The 18,825-nt window shown below is 52.6% G+C and overlaps 5 protein-coding genes across 8 annotated transcripts; 2 read left to right on the top strand and 3 right to left on the bottom strand.

Moving 5' to 3' along the window:
* Positions 1-1,933: 1,933 nt before the first annotated feature.
* LOC125331155 (feather keratin Cos1-1/Cos1-3/Cos2-1-like) lies at positions 1,934-2,977 on the top strand. Of its 3 annotated transcripts, none has more exons than XM_048315118.1 (2): positions 1,934-2,035; positions 2,348-2,977. In XM_048315118.1, exon 2 carries the CDS (start codon positions 2,369-2,371, stop codon positions 2,663-2,665), a length of 297 nt encoding a protein of 98 aa, XP_048171075.1. In that variant the 5' UTR covers positions 1,934-2,035; positions 2,348-2,368; the 3' UTR covers positions 2,666-2,977. The 3 variants fall into 3 exon arrangements, with proteins under 3 accessions (XP_048171075.1, XP_048171068.1, XP_048171080.1); XM_048315111.1 differs by having other exon boundaries at positions 2,029-2,042; XM_048315123.1 differs by lacking the exon at positions 1,934-2,035 and adding an exon at positions 2,094-2,239.
* A 3,698-nt stretch (positions 2,978-6,675) lies between these two features.
* Positions 6,676-7,762, top strand: LOC125331097 (feather keratin Cos1-1/Cos1-3/Cos2-1-like). The gene is made up of 2 exons (XM_048314985.1): positions 6,676-6,714; positions 7,083-7,762. Exon 2 carries the CDS (start codon positions 7,104-7,106, stop codon positions 7,428-7,430), a length of 327 nt encoding a protein of 108 aa, XP_048170942.1. The 5' UTR covers positions 6,676-6,714; positions 7,083-7,103; the 3' UTR covers positions 7,431-7,762.
* Positions 7,763-10,297: 2,535 nt separating this feature from the next.
* On the bottom strand, positions 10,298-11,236 carry LOC125331116 (feather keratin Cos1-1/Cos1-3/Cos2-1-like). Of its 2 annotated transcripts, none has more exons than XM_048315047.1 (2): positions 11,226-11,236; positions 10,298-10,929 (listed from the first exon to the last, which is right to left on the bottom strand). In XM_048315047.1, exon 2 carries the CDS (start codon positions 10,906-10,908, stop codon positions 10,600-10,602), a length of 309 nt encoding a protein of 102 aa, XP_048171004.1. In that variant the 5' UTR covers positions 10,909-10,929; positions 11,226-11,236; the 3' UTR covers positions 10,298-10,599. The 2 variants fall into 2 exon arrangements, with proteins under 2 accessions (XP_048171004.1, XP_048170994.1); XM_048315037.1 differs by lacking the exon at positions 11,226-11,236 and adding an exon at positions 11,038-11,207.
* A 3,028-nt stretch (positions 11,237-14,264) lies between these two features.
* LOC125331103 (feather keratin Cos1-1/Cos1-3/Cos2-1-like) lies at positions 14,265-14,938 on the bottom strand. Its single transcript, XM_048314999.1, has one exon. The coding sequence runs from the start codon at positions 14,916-14,918 to the stop codon at positions 14,592-14,594; it is 327 nt and encodes a 108-aa protein (XP_048170956.1). The 5' UTR covers positions 14,919-14,938; the 3' UTR covers positions 14,265-14,591.
* Positions 14,939-17,596: 2,658 nt separating this feature from the next.
* On the bottom strand, positions 17,597-18,550 carry LOC125331172 (feather keratin Cos1-2). Its single transcript, XM_048315134.1, has 2 exons — positions 18,341-18,550; positions 17,597-18,232 (listed from the first exon to the last, which is right to left on the bottom strand). Exon 2 carries the CDS (start codon positions 18,209-18,211, stop codon positions 17,915-17,917), a length of 297 nt encoding a protein of 98 aa, XP_048171091.1. The 5' UTR covers positions 18,212-18,232; positions 18,341-18,550; the 3' UTR covers positions 17,597-17,914.
* Between the last annotated feature and the right edge of the window lie 275 nt (positions 18,551-18,825).

The following is an 18,825-nucleotide window of genomic DNA, read 5'->3' as shown; positions in this document are numbered from 1 at the left end:
ATTCAATCCAGCAAGTGTGGGGACAACACTGTGTATTCATTGCTGGTACTCAGTAGAATGGGGTTTGGCCTCTATGGACCAGTGGTCGGAGCTTTCCATGAGCACATCTCATTGTTCAGAGCACCTGTCCTCCTGGAGGAACTGAAGGACCGTGCCTGGTCACTGCTCCATGTGGAGAGTCAATTGATCTCTACATGGGATGGGGAAGAAAGGCCATTCCTAGCATCTTTCTCTACTTCTCCAGAAAGGGATCAGAGTGTTTTGCCTAAAGAACCATTTATTGTGCTGTCTGTAAAGGTTAGCCAGCCTTCTCTCAGGAATGTGTCAATCCCCAAAGGGACAGATTTCCATCCATTCCCATGTCAGGCTGCAGAGAGATGCCTGGCTCAGTGGGTGTCCCACCATAGCTTTTGCTCTTTTGCAGCTCTCACCCAGTGTTCTCTCCTCTTCCAAATCACCTCTGATGAAATGTCTCCATTAGGGAGGGAATTTGATTTGTTTGGCCTCGAGAAAAGTAGGGTCAGTGAGGACTTTTTCACTGTCTACCACTGTCTATAAGGGTTAGTGCAGACTTTTTCAATCTCTGCCACTACCTGGAAGGAGATATTGTGGAGATTGGTGTTGGCTTCTTCTCCCAAGGAACCAAAGTTCTTGAGCAAGGCAATGGCTGGATCCTGATCCCTTCAGTTCCATCCTCGCATTTGTTGCAAGGTCTTGGCCCCTTCCTCACTCAGCACAAGTCTGAGTGGTGGCATAGGCCCAGACAGGAAGAGACTGTGTCCCATCCCAGTAGACAAGTGTAGGAGATAAGGGCTGATATGTATGTCTCAAACACGGGGAGCTGAATGCCTCTGGAGCCAACCAAGATTTGTGGGTGTATTGGCGGAGATGCAGTTCATGTTCCCCGCAGCAGCCCTGGCAGCACTGTGCTCCGCACTGGGAGTTACAAAGGTGCCGATAACACTCCAGGCCTTTGGCTCCTGCTGAGCAGTGCTCACACAGTATCAGTGCTGTCTCTCCAACATTCCCTTCCCTGTTAGGAGCTGGAGGGTGGCAAGATCCTGGGAATGGCCAAAATTCAGACAGCTGACACAAACTGAGTAAAAGGAATATCCCTGCCATATGACATGAGCTCAGATACAACAGCTATGGAAAGGAGAAACAAGGGTGGGCATTTGTTATTTGCAATGTTTGCTTTTAAGCGACATCACTACAGGTGCTCAAGCCCTGCTTCCTGGGAAGCAGCCAGACACAACTTTCTGATTGGAAGTAGAGCGTAAGAAGTGGGGTTTTTTCCAGTTTACTACTGCATGCACAGCATTTCGCTTTTGCTTTAGCCACCTGCCATATCTTAATATTCAAGTTGTTTTCCTTCTTATTTTCCCTTCCCAGTTCACCTCAGAAGGGAGAGTGATGGAGTGGCTTGGAGGGCACTGGAGGTCCAGCCAAGGTCAGCCCAGCACAGCTGGTAATAACAACCAAGGATTGTCAGGAAGAACATGTGGTGAGAAAGACCAGGATGTGGCTGGAGAAGGGACCCTAGGGAGGGAGGGCAGCACTTTTCTGGGAGAAGCGTTCTTGCTGTGGCTCCTGGAGAGAAGCAAAACACAGCACAGGGCAAGAGCAGGAATGAAGTGGAGAAACTTCATGGATGGTTGACTGAAGGCTGAGCCAGTAGAGAGGAATCAAGACGCATCATGTGCCTGCATGGAATGCCACCAGACCATGATGCGAACATTCTGCCTGTGCAGTTGAGTTTATATCCCGGATGTAAAGGATGCCTTGGCCTCTCATCCTGGCTCTACAGGTAGGAACGCACATGGCAGAAGCCAGGAAATGAAGAGGCCACAGTGCAGGAAACGAGGGCACAGCCCCTGCCATTAGCTGGGATGGTGCACATTTGCCATGAGCTGGTCACAAAATTATTACTTCCACCAAGGTGCTACTGGGCCTGAGGCAGTGCAGGACTGCTATAAAAGGCAGCCCAAGTCTCTGCTCTCGCATCCACTTCTCTCACCTCCTCCTCAGGAATCAGGAATCAGGTGAGTGGGAAGCCTCCAATCCTTCTCCTCCTTCTCCTCCTGCTTCCAGACCAGCTCTTTCCTGGCTGGAGGTCTCAGCTGATCGAGGCTGTCAGAGCCCAGGGCTGGCAGCTGCTTCTGCTGGGAGAAGGCAGGGGGGAGAAGATCTTGTGCAGAGAGAGGCTGGGACTTGGCTGAGGTGGCTCCTGGGCTTTGAGGTGGGCACTGCAGTGTGGGCCAGGAGGTGCCTTGGCTGCAGGGTGCTTGGGGGCACTGCTGCTTCTCAAGCGTCCTTACATTCTGCTTCTCCCTGCCCTCTGTGCCAGGTGCACCTGTGACCCCGAGCCATGTCCTGCAACCCTTGCTGCCAGCCCTGCGGCCCCTGCCCGCTGGCCAACAGCTGCAATGAGTGCTGTGTCAGGCAGTGCCAGAGCTCCACCGTCGTCATTGAGCCGCCTGCTGTGCTGGTGACCCTGCCCGGGCCCATCCTCAGCTCCTTCCCACAGAACACCGTGGTGGGATCCTCCACCTCCGCTGCTGTTGGCAGCATCCTCAGCTCTGGTGGAGTGCCCATCAACTCTGGCGGCTTTGACATCTCCTGCATCACCAGCGGCTATGGTGGCAGATGCTGTCCCCCCTGCTAAATCTGCTGGCAACATCCTCAGACAAGAACCTTCAAGACCTCAGAACTTGGGGCTGGACTGAAGACAGAATTTTTGGAACATTTTTGCCATTAGCTTACTGTTGCCTTGTACCACTCTCTTCCCTTTCTCTTCCCTTCCTTCCCTGTCATCACCACCCAATGCCAGCCTGTTGGGGACCTGTCGGTCTCCTTCCCTCCCTCTGCAGGCCAGGCAGATGGACACCCTCATTGCATCTTAATGTCTGCTCCTGGTGCCCCCTGTGAGTTTCCACCTTCTCTACTTTGGACTCAATAAAGTTGTTTTGCATCCAAACCTGGGCCTCTAGATCTCCTTCCTTGTGTGGGAACTTTTCCAGTGAGCTCAAGGTATAAGGTGGAAATAGTAGAGGGTGGACACTCCGCAGTGGAATTTTCTTTGTGCCCTTTCCATAGGAGGTGATGAACGCATCCCTGGCTACTCCACAGAAATGACCATCAGGGAATGGAAAACAGCAAGGCCTGGGGATAGCCCACAACCTCCTGTCTTCCAACACCTCCCTCACATTTAATGTTTGGCCCAATTTCTGTCCAGACAGGCTGGGCTGAGGGGTTTCATGGCTTAGGATTGGTATCAGCCACACAGAAGAGCTGATTCAGAACAGCTTTTCTGTGGAGTCCTTTGCTGCTTCATGTGGAAACCACAGAATTTCCTCCAATGTCGCAAAATGCAACCAAGTGGGGATTTCTTTACCATGCCCCTTTTAGATTGTCCACTACCCATTTCCAAATACCAGCCCAAAAATATAACTATACTGATAGAAATAGAAGCACTAACCTATTATCGATTGATCAAACCAAGTCAAATGCCAAATTCCAGGATGCCAAATAACCCATTCCCAGTGCTGGAAGATCTACACATCTTATACAGGATTTTGGCAGGATTGCCAAAAGAATGCCTTACTATCAAATGGGGTCTTACCGGTGTCCCAGACTGGTCCCAGGGTCTGTGGTCTTCTTGAGAACAGTCCCAGTGCTTGCCAGAGATCCCTCGGATTCACAGGAGATCAGGTAGAGGGTTGCATCTGAGTGGCCAAAAATGATACTAAAATTGGCCCGATAGACAATTTATAACAGAGCTTTGAGTGTTAGAAAGCAAGAATTCATCACTGCAGCATTGGGCACTCAGGGGATCCTTCCTCTAATTGAGTGCAATGGGGCTCCAATAAAGAGAGATTTAATCATGCACGCTGATTACATATTCATTAGCTAGCCCAGCTTCCTTGACTTTATTCTACATGGTTTCAATCCTTGCCAGCAGTCCTTATATGCTTCTTTGGGGTCTGGCCTCAAGTCTGATGTCCTTTTTAGGTGGCTGGTCCTCAACTGCTGCTTTTGAGTAAGCGCAGTATTGTTGTTTAGCAGAACTCTGCTTTAACAGAGTTGCAGAGCTGAGCTGGCATGCTGCCTGCCTTTTCCCTGACTTCTGTTTGCCTGAGCAACAACCTTTATGTATTTCTACAAGGCTGTGCTGTTGTGTTCTACAGTTCTAATCAGAACTGTCCGTTTTCCGCGCTTCATGTGTCAAAGGAAAATAACTTTAAGGGATGGGACTATGCAATTACACGAATTTATTGTTTAAAATAACAAACACATCAGTCGAGGCGTGAGATTTTACAACACCTCCGAGTAATGGCGACTAGTCACAAGATTTAGGGTTACATCGCAATTTATAACTTTCTAATCCAATAGATACTTAAAATGACACTTTGTTTTAGATTAATGACCTATCACCTGTGGCACTTCTCACTGCAATGCAGCTATGTCTTGACCAATAACTTCTCATGTCACGTACACACAGATGTCTCTCTTATACCATCTACATTCTTAACTTAAACTATATAAAACCACACTATTATATTTTAAAACCCTTCACCAAAACACCCAGTGTACAATTTTACTTATAATGATAGGAACACAAGTTTGTAATCCTTTTGCTTAAAGTCCACAAATCTCTGTCAATTAAGCCAGACCTAGTCTCTTCCAGGGTTGTAAATCAAAGCCTCCTTTAATTGCAGGAGTTTCTACTCCTCTGTCTCCCACACAGAATAAAATGCTATTCTGCTCTACTGTCCTTTTCAACCTTCCTCCTTTGACCTCCCAGCCATGGTCAAACTCTTTTCTCCACATGCCTCATGTTCTCTGACAGCTTCCTTCTCCCATAGCTCCTGCCTTGGCAGACAGACACCCACACTGCACCTCAGTGGTTGCTCCTGGTGTCCTCTCTGAGCCTGTTCTTCCTTAGACTCAATAAAGTTGTTTTGCATCCAAACCTGGGCCTCTGCTTTCTCCTTCCTTGTGTGGCAACTCCTCCAGTGAGCTCAGGGCAAAAGGTGGAAATAGCAAAGGGTGGACACTCCACGGTGGACTTTAATTTGTGCCTTTTCCATTGGAGCTGACAAACACATCCCTGGCTTCTCCAAAATGGTGACCAGCAGGAGAGGATGATGTTAAAAGGTCACCGGTGAGGGAATGGCAATCAGCAATGCCTGGGGATAGTCCACAACGTCCTCTCTTCAAACAGCTCCCTCACAATAAGCCTTCTGCCCACCTTCTGTCCAGACACGCAGGGCTGAGGGGTTTCACTGGCTCAACCAAGCATGAGAACAGAACCAAAATCCTCCTCACATCGTGCTGGCAGCTGCCACTTTTTCCCCTTCTGGGTGTGGGAGAGGAGCAAATCTTCCACCTTCTTGCCTCCACCTCCCAGACATGGTCAAACTCTTTTCTCCACATGCCTCGTGCTCTTTGACAGCATCCTTCTCCCATAGCTCCTGGCTCAGGACTCCCCCATCTCCACAGAGCCACCAGAACCCGGTAACCTCCAAGTTTCTCCATGAGGCAGGAGCAAGGAGCCCGGGAAAGAGCGGAGTGTCCCAAGGCTGCCTGGAGGCAGCATCAAAGGGATGGCCTGGCTTTGGGACTGTCCTCGGTGTGCCGTGAGGGCCGTGGGCCTCTCCAGGTCCCTGCCGATAACACGGGGCTGAGTGTGTGCGAGTGGCTGGCACTGCTGGGCAGGGAAGTCCCTACGAGGCTTGCAATGGCTGGGCTGAGACGTGAGCTCAGGCACAGCTATGGACACACACACACACACACAGACACACAAACGGGCACTGACACATTGCCAGCCTGCCCAGGTGTGCACAGAGATGAACCCAGACGCACAGACCCCAGCAAACGTGCACAGGCGCACGGGCAGGGGGCTGCACACAAGTGCTCTGCCCTGTGCACAACCATCCCCGTGTAGGCCAGAGACTCTCAGGGGGTGTTCCCACGAGTGCACAAGCCCAGGGATGTGCAGGCACTCGCACACACTGGGGCACAGCCACGCTGCCACGCACATTATTGCGGGGCAGCACATGGGGCACAGGCCATGGCAAGGGATGTGACTCAGGAGCTGCTGGGCAGCTCCCAGCCAGAGCAGGGACACAGCACTCCAAGCAGGACAGAAGCTCAGGCAGCAGTGCTACAGGAGTCTCGTGGATTGTGCAGGCCGAGGAGGAAGGCAAAGAGCTTCTACCCCATGGGAAAAGCACACAGGGGAACCCTTGGGCGACAATTCAAAGAGCAGAGGGCTGGGAGCAGATGAGGCCCTTCCAGTCAGCAGGAATTAGAAAAAATCTGGCAGGGACAAATCACCAGAGTGCCTCAGGCTGGCATCACCTGCCTCCTTGGCATCCCTTCTGCAATTAATTCATAATTTCATAATTTCTGCACACCATCACATCCTTGCCCCCAGGAAAACTGGAATCTCACATACCAGCTCTCAGAAGAAGTGTCCGTGAGGGAATGGGAATGATGTAGGCCAGGAAACGCAAAGTCATGGTAGAGGGAACCAGCACGTCATGCCGTACCATTCCCAGAGATCTTTCCATTCATTGGGATCACACAGGAAATTTATCACTCAGGCAGCACGGACTTTGAGCCCTGAGGCACTGTGGGGCCAGCATAAAAGGCAGCCTAACTGGTGGCTGTCTCATCCACTTCTCTCACCTCCTGCTCCTTGGGAACCAGGTGAGTTGGAAGCCCCTTTCTCCTCCACCCTCTCTAGGACAGGGTTGAGCTTTCCAGCCCTTGTTCCCGCTCCTTGTTCTTCTGGGGTGTTCTCCGATGGTGCTCGTGTGGGCAGAGGGGAGAGCGTGTGTTCTGGCCAGAGGCTGAGGCTGGGCTGAGGTGCTTCTTTGCATCCAGGCTGGGCAGCAGCACGGCTGGGGCTGGCTGAGCTCTGAAGGAGCGTGCTGGGCTGAGGCCCAGGATCCCCAGTTTGGGCCCGCACAGGCTGGAGCTGCGCAAGCAGCAGGGGCCTTGTGTTGCTGGGGGTGCCTTGCGGGCTGTGTCTCAGGTGTGCGTGTGCTCTGCTTCCTCCCTGCCCTCTGTGCCAGGTGCAGCGCCAGGCTCGAGACATGTCCTGCCCTGAGAAGTGCCAGCAGTGCCGGCCCTGCAACCCTTGCTGCCAGCCCTGCGGCCCCTGCCCGCTGGCCAACAGCTGCAATGAGTGCTGTGTCAGGCAGTGCCAGAGCTCCACCGTCGTCATTGAGCCGCCTGCTGTGCTGGTGACCCTGCCCGGGCCCATCCTCAGCTCCTTCCCACAGAACACCGTGGTGGGATCCTCCACCTCCGCTGCCGTTGGCAGCATCCTCAGCTCTGAAGGAGTGCCCATCAGCTCCGGGGGCTTTGACATCTCCTGCATCACCAGCGGCTATGGTGAAAGATGTTGTCGTCCCTGCTAAAGCTGCTGCCACCACCAACATCCTTAGGCAAGAACCTCCACGACCTCAGAACATGCTGCTGGACTGAAGACAGAATTTCTGGGACAGTTTATTTAGACTTTTTGGCTATTAGTTCCTTCTTCCTATCTGTCCTCTCTCTTCCTTTTCATTTCCTGTCAGCACCATTCAACGCCAGCCCTAGTGGGACCTGTTGGCCCCCTCCTGCCCTCCTTCCCTCTGCAGGCCAGCCAGATGGACACCCCCACTGCATCTTAGTGTCTGCTCCTGCTGTTTTCTCTAAGAACTACCTCCTTTTCTTCTTCTGACTCAATAAAGTTGGTTTTGCATTCAAACTTTGGCCTCTGATTTCTCCTTCATTCTGTGACAACTCTTCCAGTCTCTTCGGGAGAATGGTGGAAATGCAGAGAGCAGGACTCACTGCTGTGGATTTTCTTTGTGCCATTTCCCTTGGAGCTGACAAAGATGTCCCTGACAGTAAGGCTGTTTCTTCAGAATGGTTTATTATCCTGTGTTGGTGTTGGGGGTTTTGTTCTGTTTTGTTTTGTCATGTTCACGGGGTGGCCGCTGCCCCTCCTCCACACAGCCCAGACCTGAAGGACCAGCCAGCACCAGTGAGAAATCCTGGGGACATTTTCCCTGCTGTGTTCAGGAGCTGGGCTGCTGCTTGCTGCCCAGGCCTCTGTTGTTCTTCTGCTACTGCTTCGTGGTTCTTTTGCTATGCTGTAGCCGTTCACACCTTACCCGCCAAGACATCCCTGGGTTCCACCTACAGAAGTGGAGTTTCTTCTGCCTCTGTCTTGCCACCCTGGGTGAGCCCGCCCTGCTGTTCCAGCTTGCGTTTTCTGAGGTTTCCTGCTACAGCTCCTTTCGCTCTCCAGAGGGGGCAGCAAGATCGGCTCCCCATCTGTCCCTTCCTTCTCCATCCTGTCCCATCGCCTGAGCTGCCATTGCCGTGTGCAGTGAGGCGGCGAGCTCGCGCCACAGCGCCCCCTGCGGGCGCGGGGGAATCACCGCACCCGCCCTGCCCGGCCGGGAGCCACCAGCGCCCCTGCCGGCCGTGAGTGGAACTGCACCGAGTGGAAAGTGCAGAAAGAGAGTGGCTGGCACCGGGTGTCTGGTGGCGGGTAAGGTTCCACAATTTCAATATCTAGCACTGATTAAATTTTTTTCTTTCTTTTTCTATGTCCCTTTTTGTTGTTGTTGTTAATAAACAGGGATTTTTTCACTTTCACTGACTAGTATTAATTTCTCATTGGCAAAAGGGATTAGTGGAGCCCTTCTCTCCATTCTTTCATTTCAGAGCATTTTCTCCTAAATTTGTCTTCAAACCAAGACAGGGTGATGAGGCAGTGGAACAGAGAAGTTTCTTCTCGTTCCTGGAAGTGTTCAAGGCAAGGTTTCTCAGGACTTTGAGCCACTTGGTTTGGTGAATGCTATCAATGTCTGTTTTGTGGGGTGGCTGTGGAGCTGCAGATGAAATAAATGTTCTTTAAATTCCCTTCCATCCCAAGTGTTTGAGTCAACACAGTTGGGCAGATGGAACAACCACAAAACCATGGGGGAAAGGCAAAGAGTAAATTTATTTCCTTACCTCACTCCACAGAGGAGGACGAATCAACACTGGGGCAGAGTGGGAATGCTGTTACCCTTTCGGATCAGTCCTGTGGAGGCAAATAGGCGGGAATTCCAATACCTTTAGGGCCAGTCCTTGCTGGCAGGGCTCCTCTTTGCATCAGTGCTGTGATCTCCCTGTGCTTTTTGTGATCTCTGAGCCTCGATCTTCTCTCTCCCAAAACAGGGAGCTCAAGCATGTCTGTGAGAGGGCATCCAAGTCTCTCTAAACACCTGTATTGTTTCTACACAGAGGTTCTACTTCTCCAAACAGACAGAGGATAAACAGTAGGTGGAAACTGAAATGATCCCTGCACAGGGTGGGCAAGTGAGGCCATTCCCACACCCTTCTTTTGCTTCTTCAGAAAGGCATGGGAGTGTTCTGTCTAAAAATGCATCTTTGTGACAGACTGAGAGGTGAGCCAGCACTGTCTCAGGAATGCATCAAATCTCAATCCAGCAGCCACTCCAACGCCATTCTATGCGTCAGAGATGACCAAAGAGCTGGAGAACCAATGCTATGAGTGAAGGCGTGGAGCCTTTTCTCTCTGGAAAGCAGAAGGTTTGGGAAAGCCTCATGCAGTTTTCCAGCAGTTCAAGGGTTGCTACAAAAAGCATGGGGCCTCTTTCATTCCAAAGATTCACATAGAGAAGGGTGCATCATTTCCAAGGAGTGCACTTGTTCAAGAACATAATGCTCCATGGTAGCTCCCCAACAGGGGAACAAGTCCTGCCAGCAGGACCTGCTCCATTTTGGCCTTCTGTCCACTGCAGTGGACATTCCTGCCATGAATCTTTTCTGGTACAGGCTGTTCATGGGGTCACAGCTTCCTTCATGGTACATTCACCTCCAAATGCCTCCTCAGAGCAGCTGATCCCAATCAACTCTTTCGTGTGGCTAATAACAACCTAAGCCATGAAACCCCTCAGCCCTGTGTGTCTGTACAGCAGCAGGGCAGAACAGTTAAGGTGAGGGAGCTGTTTGAAGAGAGGAGGTTGTGGGCTGTCCCCCAGCATTGCTGAGTCCCACCCCCCCCCCCCCCCCCCCCCCCGCCCCTTTCTGTCAGGTTTGGGAACCATCTGCTCCCTGCTGGTAGCTGCAGTAAAGTAGTGAGGAATGTCTTTGTCAGCTCCAAGAGAAAAGGCATAAAGTAAAATCCACTGCAAGAGTAGTCCCACATTCTGCTTCTTCCACCTTTTGCCCTAAGTTCACTGGAAGAGTTTCCACCGATAGAAAGAGAATCAGAGGCCAAGGCTTGGATGCAAAACGACTTTATTGACCCTAAGCAAGAAAAGGACATGGTTCTCAGAGAGCAGCAGGAGCAGCCACTAAGGTGTAGTGGGGGTGCCCCTCTGCTGGTCTGCAGAGAGAGGGAGGGAGGGAGGCCAACAGGTTCCACTAGGCTGGCATTGGGTGGTGATGACAGGGACGGAAGGGAAGAGAGACAAGAGAGAACAAGGAAACAAAAGTCAGAAGCCCTACATACAATGTCTCAAAATTCTGTCTTCATTCCAGCAGCAGGTTCCGAGGTCTTGCCCAAGGACATTGCCAGCAGATTTAGCAGGGGGGACAGCATCTGCCACCATAGCCGCTGGTGATGCAGGAGATGTCAAAGCCGCCAGAGTTGATGGGCACTCCACCAGAGCTGAGGATGCTGCCAACGGCAGCGGAGGTGGAGGATCCCACCACGGTGTTCTGTGGGAAGGAGCTGAGGATGGGCCCGGGCAGGGTCACCAGCACAGCAGGCGGCTCAATGACGACGGTGGAGCTCTGGCACTGCTGGACACAGCACTCATTGCAGCTGTTGGCCAGCGGGCAGGGGCCGCAGGGCTGGCAGCAAGGGTTGCAGGGCTGGCAGCAGGACATGGCTTGGGGTCACAGGTGCACCTGGCACAGAGGGCAGGGAGAAGCAGAATGTAAGGACGCTTGAGAAGCAGCAGTGCCCCCAAGCACCCTGCAGCCAAGGCACCTCCTGGCCCACACTGCAGTGCCCACCTCAAAGCCCAGGAGCCACCTCAGCCAAGTCCCAGCCTCTCTCTGCACAAGATCTTCTCCCCCCTGCCTTCTCCCAGCAGAAGCAGCTGCCAGCCCTGGGCTCTGACAGCCTCGATCAGCTGAGACCTCCAGCCAGGAAAGAGCTGATCTGGAAGCAGGAGGAGAAGGATTGGAGGCTTCCCACTCACCTGATTCCTGATTCCTGAGGAGGAGGTGAGAGAAGTGGATGCGAGAGCAGAGACTTGGGCTGCCTTTTATAGCAGTCCTGCACTGCCTCAGGCCCAGTAGCACCTTGGTGGAAGTAATAATTTTCTGACAGCTCATGGCAAATGTGCACCATCCCAGCTAATGGCAGGGGCTGTGTCCTTGTTTCCTGCACTGCGGCCTCTTCATTTCCTGGCTTCTGCCATGTGCATCCCTATTTCCTATGTGAAGACTTCTGTTAGGGCCGGGATGAGAGGCCCAAGAATTTCTGTGATATAAACAGGTCATCACAGGCAGAATGCTCGCATTATGGTCTGGTGGCATTCCATGTAGGTACGTGAGGTGAACCTGTGTCATTCCTGTGGGTTTGTTTGTGGCAAAATTTTCAGGACATCACCCTCTTTCTTCTTTTACTCATGCACAAGGACTGCCATGTGAAGGAAGATGAAACATCCTTTTCTCCTCCTCCCCCATATCTCTCTGGAAGTCACTCTTTTTATCACTTAGATGGGCTTCTGCTTGGAGGGTTTTTACCTCTTGCTCTATTTACAGTATCTCAGGGACATTGTGCCGGTCTCATTGACCTCATCCTCTTCCTGTACACTCTCTGTGGGTCCTTTGGGGAGACAAGGACCATTTCTGTGGCCTAGTCCCTTCATGGGTTGCTTGAGTTCTCTCAGAGTTGTCCCAAACACCTCAACGGAGTTCCCACTTTTTGATGGTTTTCTTTTATGAATGTTCAGATTTTTGCAAGGTTCAAGGGAGGCCTTCCTAAGCACACGTGTCAGTCTGTGCATGTGTGCATCATGAGGGCACATGAACATTCTCACAGTTGGCCTCCCTTTGGCATGTCCTTGAACCCCACAGAGGCACCGGTTGCCCTGGCGAGACAGAGCCAATGTACAGCTGAATGGTGCTGCCTTTGACCTTGCAGAGAAGTGTGCAGAGAACTGAAATGTAGCCTCTGCCGCCTCCACCCTCCATTTCTTGCTTTATGTCCAGGGATAATGCCCAGAAATCCTGCCAGCACCAGCAGGCATTCATCCCAAATAGATCCCCCTCTGCTGGAGTGTCGCTGGTAAGTGGATGTGGTGTCCCACTCATAAGGGGGAGGCAACAGCCAAGATTTTTACATTCTGGTGGCTGAGAGGAAAGACCAGAGAGTCCACAGAAGATTTAACATTTTATTAATAAATTGCACACTTGGCATGGAAATAGGTATCAGTTAGAAAGAATGAAAGAAGAAGGGGAGGGGAGGGGAGGGGAGAGGAGGGGAGGGGAGGGGAGGGGAGGGGAGGGGAGGGGAGGGGAGGGGAGGGGAGGGGAGGGGAGGGGAGGGGAGGGGAGGGGAGGGGAGGAAAATCTCAATACTCCTGGCTCATATATCAATCCAGCTGGTATGGTGTCCAGGGTTCTAGGTGCACTTCCCAGACATCCTGGGGGCACTGATTTTAGACACGATTTCCCTGCAATTGAGCCAATCTTCTCGCTTTCTGTGCAAATGAGTTTCCGTGTGCAATCTGTCCTTCTGGTCCATTCTGGAACGGGGTTGGGGGCCTCAGGGGTCTTTTGTGGTCTTGATTCCTCTCTACTGGGTCAGCATTAGGTCAACAGTCCATGCTCGTTTCTCCACCTCATTCCTGCTCTTGCCCTGTGCTGTGTTTTGCTTCTCTCCAGGAGCCACAGCAAGAACGCTTCTCCCAGAAAAGTGCTGCCCTCTCTCCCTAGGGTCCCTTCTCCAGCCACATCCTGGTCTTTCTCACCACATGTTCTTCCTGACAATCCTTGGTTGTTATTACCAGCTGTGCTGGGCTGACCTTGGCTGGACTTCCAGTGCCCTCCAAGCCACTCCATCACTCTCCCTTCTGAGGTGAACTGGGAAGGGAAAATAAGAAGGAAAACAACTTGAGCCTTGAGATAAGGCAGTCGACTAAAGCAAAACTGTGCATAACAATCTGCTGTTGAAATTTTTATTCATCTGATTGTGCTTCACACTGTGTTGGACACTCTCTCTTGTGTAAAAGTGGTGAATTTTGGCAGCTGGGGCAGAAGGTTGCACGAAATGGGGTCTGTGAGAAGAGTCCAGCATCTCCTGCCACATCTGACTGAGTCAGTTCCAAGGGTGTCCAAAGGGGACTCAGCGCTGCCCAACACTGAGCACATTTGTCACACTGGTGATGCCTCTGTGAAACTGTATGTCATTAGAAATGGTTTGGATTGGGAGGAAAGGGTCAAAAGCAGAAGAATAAGGAGGATGATTGCAGGTTCACTCAAGTGACCTTGCAGCTGGGAATGCCAAGGCCTGGAGAGTATCAGTGTGGGAAAAACCATAACAGATGCTTACTGCTGGTTTATCCTGTCCTTGGAGAAGCAGAATTTCTGTGTAGAGACAACACAGGTGTTGGGAGAAACTTGGATGCCCTCTCACAGACATGCTTGAGCTCCCTGTTTTGGGAGAGAGAAGATCGAGGCTCAGAGATCACAAAAAGCACAGGGAGATCACAGCACTGATGCAAAGAGGAGCCCTGCCAGCAAGGACTGGCCCTAAAGGGGACACTTGTGCATCTCTGCCTCAGTGTTGATTCGTCCTCCTCTGTGGAGTGAGGGAAGGAAAAAATTTACTCTTTGCCTTTCCGCCATGGTTTTGTGGTTGTTCCATCTGCCCAAATGTGTCAACTCAAACACTTGGGATGGAAGAGAACATAAAACCTTTTTTTTTCATTTGCAACACTCCACAGCCACCCCAGAAAACATGGGCAAGGATAGCACCCACCAAACCAAGTGGCTCAAAGTCCTGAGAAACCTTGCCTTGAACACTTCTAGGAATGAGAAACCTACAATTTCTCTGAGCAACTTGTTCCAGTGCCTCATCACCCTCGCTGTCAGGGATATCTTTGTCAGCTCCAAGGGAAAGGGCACAAAGGAAAATTCAGAGCACTGAGTCCCACTCTCTGCATTTCCACCTTTCTCCCGAGGAGACTGGAAGAGTTGTCACAGAATGAAGGAGAAATCAGAGGCCAAAGTTTGAATGCAAAACAACTTTATTGAGTCAAAAGAAGAAAAGTGGGTACGTCAGAGACAGCACCAGGAGCAGCCACTAAGGTGCAGTGGGGGTGCCCGTGTGGTTGGCCTGCAGAGGGCAGGAGGGCAGGAGGGGGGACAGAAGGTCGCAGTAGGTGGCACTGGGTGGTGCTGACAGGAAAGGAAGGGAAGAAGAAAAAAGAGAGAAGAAGAAGGAACTAATAGCCAAAAAGTCTAAATACAGTGTTCCAACATTCTATCTTCAGTCCAGCAGCGTGTTCTGAGGTCATGGAGGTTCTTGCCTGAGGATGTTGGTGGCGGCAGCAGCTTTAGCAGGGACGACAACATCTTTCACCATAGCCGCTGGTGATGCAGGAGATGTCAAAGCCCCCGGAGCTGATGGGCACTCCACCAGAGCTGAGGATGCTGCCAATGGCAGCGGAGGTGGAGGATCCCACCACGGTGTTCTGTGGGAAGGAGCTGAGGATGGGCCCGGGCAGGGTCACCAGCACAGCAGGCGGCTCAATGACGACGGTGGAGCTCTGGCACTGCCTGACACAGCACTCATTGCAGCTGTTGGCCAGCGGGCAGGGGCCGCAGGGCTGGCAGCAAGGGTTGCAGGGCCGGCACTGCTGGCACTTCTCAGGGCAGGACATGTCTCGAGCCTGGCACTGCACCTGGCACAGAGGGCAGGGAGGAAGCAGAGCACACGCACACCTGAGACACAGCCCGCAAGGCACCCCCAGCAACACAAGGCCCCTGCTGCTTGCGCAGCTCCAGCCTGTGCGGGCCCAAACTGGGGATCCTGGGCCTCAGCCCAGCACGCTCCTTCAGAGCTCAGCCAGCCCCAGCCGTGCTGCTGCCCAGCCTGGATGCAAAGAAGCACCTCAGCCCAGCCTCAGCCTCTGGCCAGAACACACGCTCTCCCCTCTGCCCACACGAGCACCATCGGAGAACACCCCAGAAGAACAAGGAGCGGGAACAAGGGCTGGAAAGCTCAACCCTGTCCTAGAGAGGGTGGAGGAGAAAGGGGCTTCCAACTCACCTGGTTCCCAAGGAGCAGGAGGTGACAGAAGTGGATGAGAGAGCCACCAGTTAGGCTGCCTTTTATGCTGGCCCCACAGTGCCTCAGGGCCCAGAGTCCATGCTGCATAAGGGACGATTTTCCTCCATGATACATATGAATGGAAACATTTCTTGGAATGGTATTGCATAATTTAGTGCCTCCCTCTACAATGATGTTGCATTTCCTGGCTTACGTCATTCTAATGACAAGCACTTCTTCTGAGTGCTGGTATGTGAGATTCCAGGATTTCTGTGGGTAAGGATGTGTCAGTGTGGACAAAAGACACAAATAAAGTGCAGAAGGGATCAGGAGTAGGCAGGTGATGCCAGCCTGGGGCACTCTGGTGGCGCTTTCTAATGCTGACAGATTTTGCCAATTCCTGCTGACAAGAGCGTCCCATCTGTTCCCGCCCTCCACTCTTTGGCTCTGCACCCAATGGCTCACAACACTTAGTGCCTTGTCCTCCAAATAAAACTTCTTTGCCTTCCTCCTCGGCCTGCACAATCCATGAGACTCCTGTAGCACTGCTGCCTGAGCTTCTGTCCTGCTTGGAGTGCTGTGTCCCTGCTCTGGCTGGGAGCTGCCCAGCAGCTCCTGAGTCACATCCCTTGCCATGGCCTGTGCCCCATGTGCTGCCCCGCAATAATGTGCGTGGCAGCGTGGCTGTGCCCCAGTGTGTGCGAGTGCCTGCACATCCCTGGGCTTGTGCACTCGTGGGAACACCCCCTGAGAGCCTCTGGCCTACACGGGGATGGTTGTGCACAGGGCAGAGCACTTGTGTGCAGCCCCCTGCCCGTGCGCCTGTGCACGTTTGCTGGGGTCTGTGCGTCTGGGTTCATCTCTGTGCACACCTGGGCAGGCTGGCAATGTGTCAGTGCCCGTTTGTGTGTCTGTGTGTGTGTGTGTGTGTGTGTCCACAGCTGTGCCTGAGCTCACGTCTCAGCCCAGCCATTGCAAGCCTCGTAGGGACTTCCCTGCCCAGCAGTGCCAGCCACTCGCACACACTCAGCCCCGCGTTATCGGCAGGGACCTGGAGAGGCCCACGGCCCTCATGGCACACCGAGGACGATCCCAAAGCCAGGCCATCCCTTTGATGCTGCCTCCAGGCAGCCTTGGGACACTCCGCTCTTTCCCGGGCTCCTTGCTCCTGCCTCATGGAGAAACTTGGAGGTTACCGGGTTCTGGTGGCTGTGTGGAGATGGGGGAGTCCTGTGGCCACCGTGGCCTTTGTCCTGAGCCAGGAGCTATGGGAGAAGGATGCTGTCAAAGAGCACGAGGCATGTGGAGAAAAGAGTTTGACCATGTCTGGGAGGTGGAGGCAGGAAGGTGGAAGATTTGCTCCTCTCCCACATCCAGAAGGGGAAAGAGTGCCAGCTTCCAAAACAGTGGAAAGATAGTTTTGGTTCTGTTCTCATGCTTGGTTGAGCCCACAGCTGTGTGTAAAAGAGGCTTCAGGATCATGAGAGAAAAGTAGGAAACTTGTGGGATTTAGTGGCAATTCAGTTGCAATATGTGGGCACAGGTGTTGCATGTGACAGTGTAGACATGAGTGGTGCAATTACACATTTCCCCTTGGGATACATCTGATCCTGATTGTTCAGGTCCATCACCTGCCATGCATCTTCAGTGCCCATGCTGTTCCAAAAACTGAGTAACTTCCATGCTTTCGAGCTGCAGAAATATAAACTTGGGCAAATAAGTGGGGTGACATCAGTGCACACACGCAGAAATCCACACCCTGATCCGCTGCATTTATGTATTGCTGCACTGTGAGTGATGTGAAGAGGCAGCAATATCCTGGATCAGAGCAGAGAAAGTAGAAATGTTGGACATTGCTTCCTACTCCATGATTTGACTGCAATCCAGAGCCTCAGGGGCCACCATGGCGGTGCTGGAGTTGGACTTGGGACACTGGGCTTCCCTGGCAGCTCAGAGCACCTCTCCTCCAGGGGGGACTGAAGAGCCTGGTCACAGTTCCACGTGGAGAGGGAAATGATCTCTGCACAGGGTGGGCCAGTGAGGCCATTCCCACACCCTTCTTTTGCTTCTTCAGAAAGGCATGGGAGTGTGCTGTCTAAAGATGCATCTTTGTGACAGTCTGAAATGTGAGCCAGAACTGTCTCATTAATGTGTTTGTGAGCTCCAAGGGAAAGGGCATAAAACAAATTCCACTGCAGGGTGTCCTACCCTCTGCTTCCACCACCACCTTTTCCCCTGAGCTCACTGGAAGAGTTCACACAGAAGGAGGGAGATCTTAGAGGCACAGAATTGGAAGTAAAATGACTTTATTGAATTTAAATAAGAAGGGGAGGGTCACAGAGGGCACCGGGAGCAACCACTAAGCTGCAGTGAGGGTGTCTGTCTGCCTGGCCTGCAGAGGGAGGAAGGCCAAGAGGACCCAGCTGGCTGGCATTGGGTGAGGATGAAGGAAAGGAAGGGAAGAGAAAGGGAAGAGAGTGGTAGAAGGCAACAGTAACCCAAAGGCATAAATGTACAATGTTCCAAAGATTCCATCTTCAGTCCAGTACCACGTTCTGAGGTCTTGGACCCCAGACTCCAATGATCCCAAGGACATTGTCAGCAGCTTTAACAGGGACGACATCTGCTTCCACCATAGCGGCTGGTGATGCAGGAGATGTCAAAGCCCCCGGAGCTGATGGGCACTCCACCAGAGCTGAGGATGCTGCCAACGGCAGCGGAGGTGGAGGATCCCACCACGGTGTTCTGTGGGAAGGAGCTGAGGATGGGCCCGGGCAGGGTCACCACCACTGGGGAGGGCTGGATGGCCACGGTGGAGCTCTGGCACTGCCTGACACAGCACTCATTGCAGCTGTTGGCCAGCGGGCAGGGGCCACAGGGCTGGCAGCAAGGGTTGCAGGACATGGCTCGGGGTCACAGGTGCACCTGGTACAGAGGGCAGGGAGAAGCAGAATGTAAGGACGCTTGAGAAGCAGCAGTGCCCCCAAGCACCCTGCAGCCAAGGCACCTCCTGGCCCACACTGCAGTGCCCACCTCAAAGCCCAGGAGCCACCTCAGCCAAGTCCCAGCCTCTCTCTGCACAAGATCTTCTCCCCCCTGCCTTCTCCCAGCAGAAGCAGCTGCCAGCCCTGGGCTCTGACAGCCTCGATCAGCTGAGACCTCCAGCCAGGAAAGAGCTGGTCTGGAAGCAGGAGGAGAGAAGGAGGAGAAGGATTGGAGGCTTCCCACTCACCTGATTCCTGAGGAGGAGGTGAGAGAAGTGGATGCGAGAGCAGAGACTTGGGCTGCCTTTTATAGCAGTCCTGCACTGCCTCAGGCCCAGTAGCACCTTGGTGGAAGTAATAATTTTGTGACCAGCTCATGGCAAACCTGAACTATCCCAGCTAATGGTGGGGCCTGTGTCCTGGTTTCCTGCACTGCGGCCTTTTCATTTATTATCTAATTCCATGTGTTTTCCTATATGAAGGATTGTTTTAGTGATGGAATGAGTAGCCCAAATATTTCCAGGACATAAACAC

The sequence above is a fragment of the Corvus hawaiiensis genome, chromosome 1, assembly GCF_020740725.1.
Source record: "Corvus hawaiiensis isolate bCorHaw1 chromosome 1, bCorHaw1.pri.cur, whole genome shotgun sequence".
NCBI classification, from domain to species: Eukaryota; Metazoa; Chordata; class Aves; order Passeriformes; family Corvidae; genus Corvus; species Corvus hawaiiensis.
The sequence above is the reverse complement of the archived record's forward strand: the minus strand, read 5'-3'. Positions and strand labels throughout refer to the sequence as shown.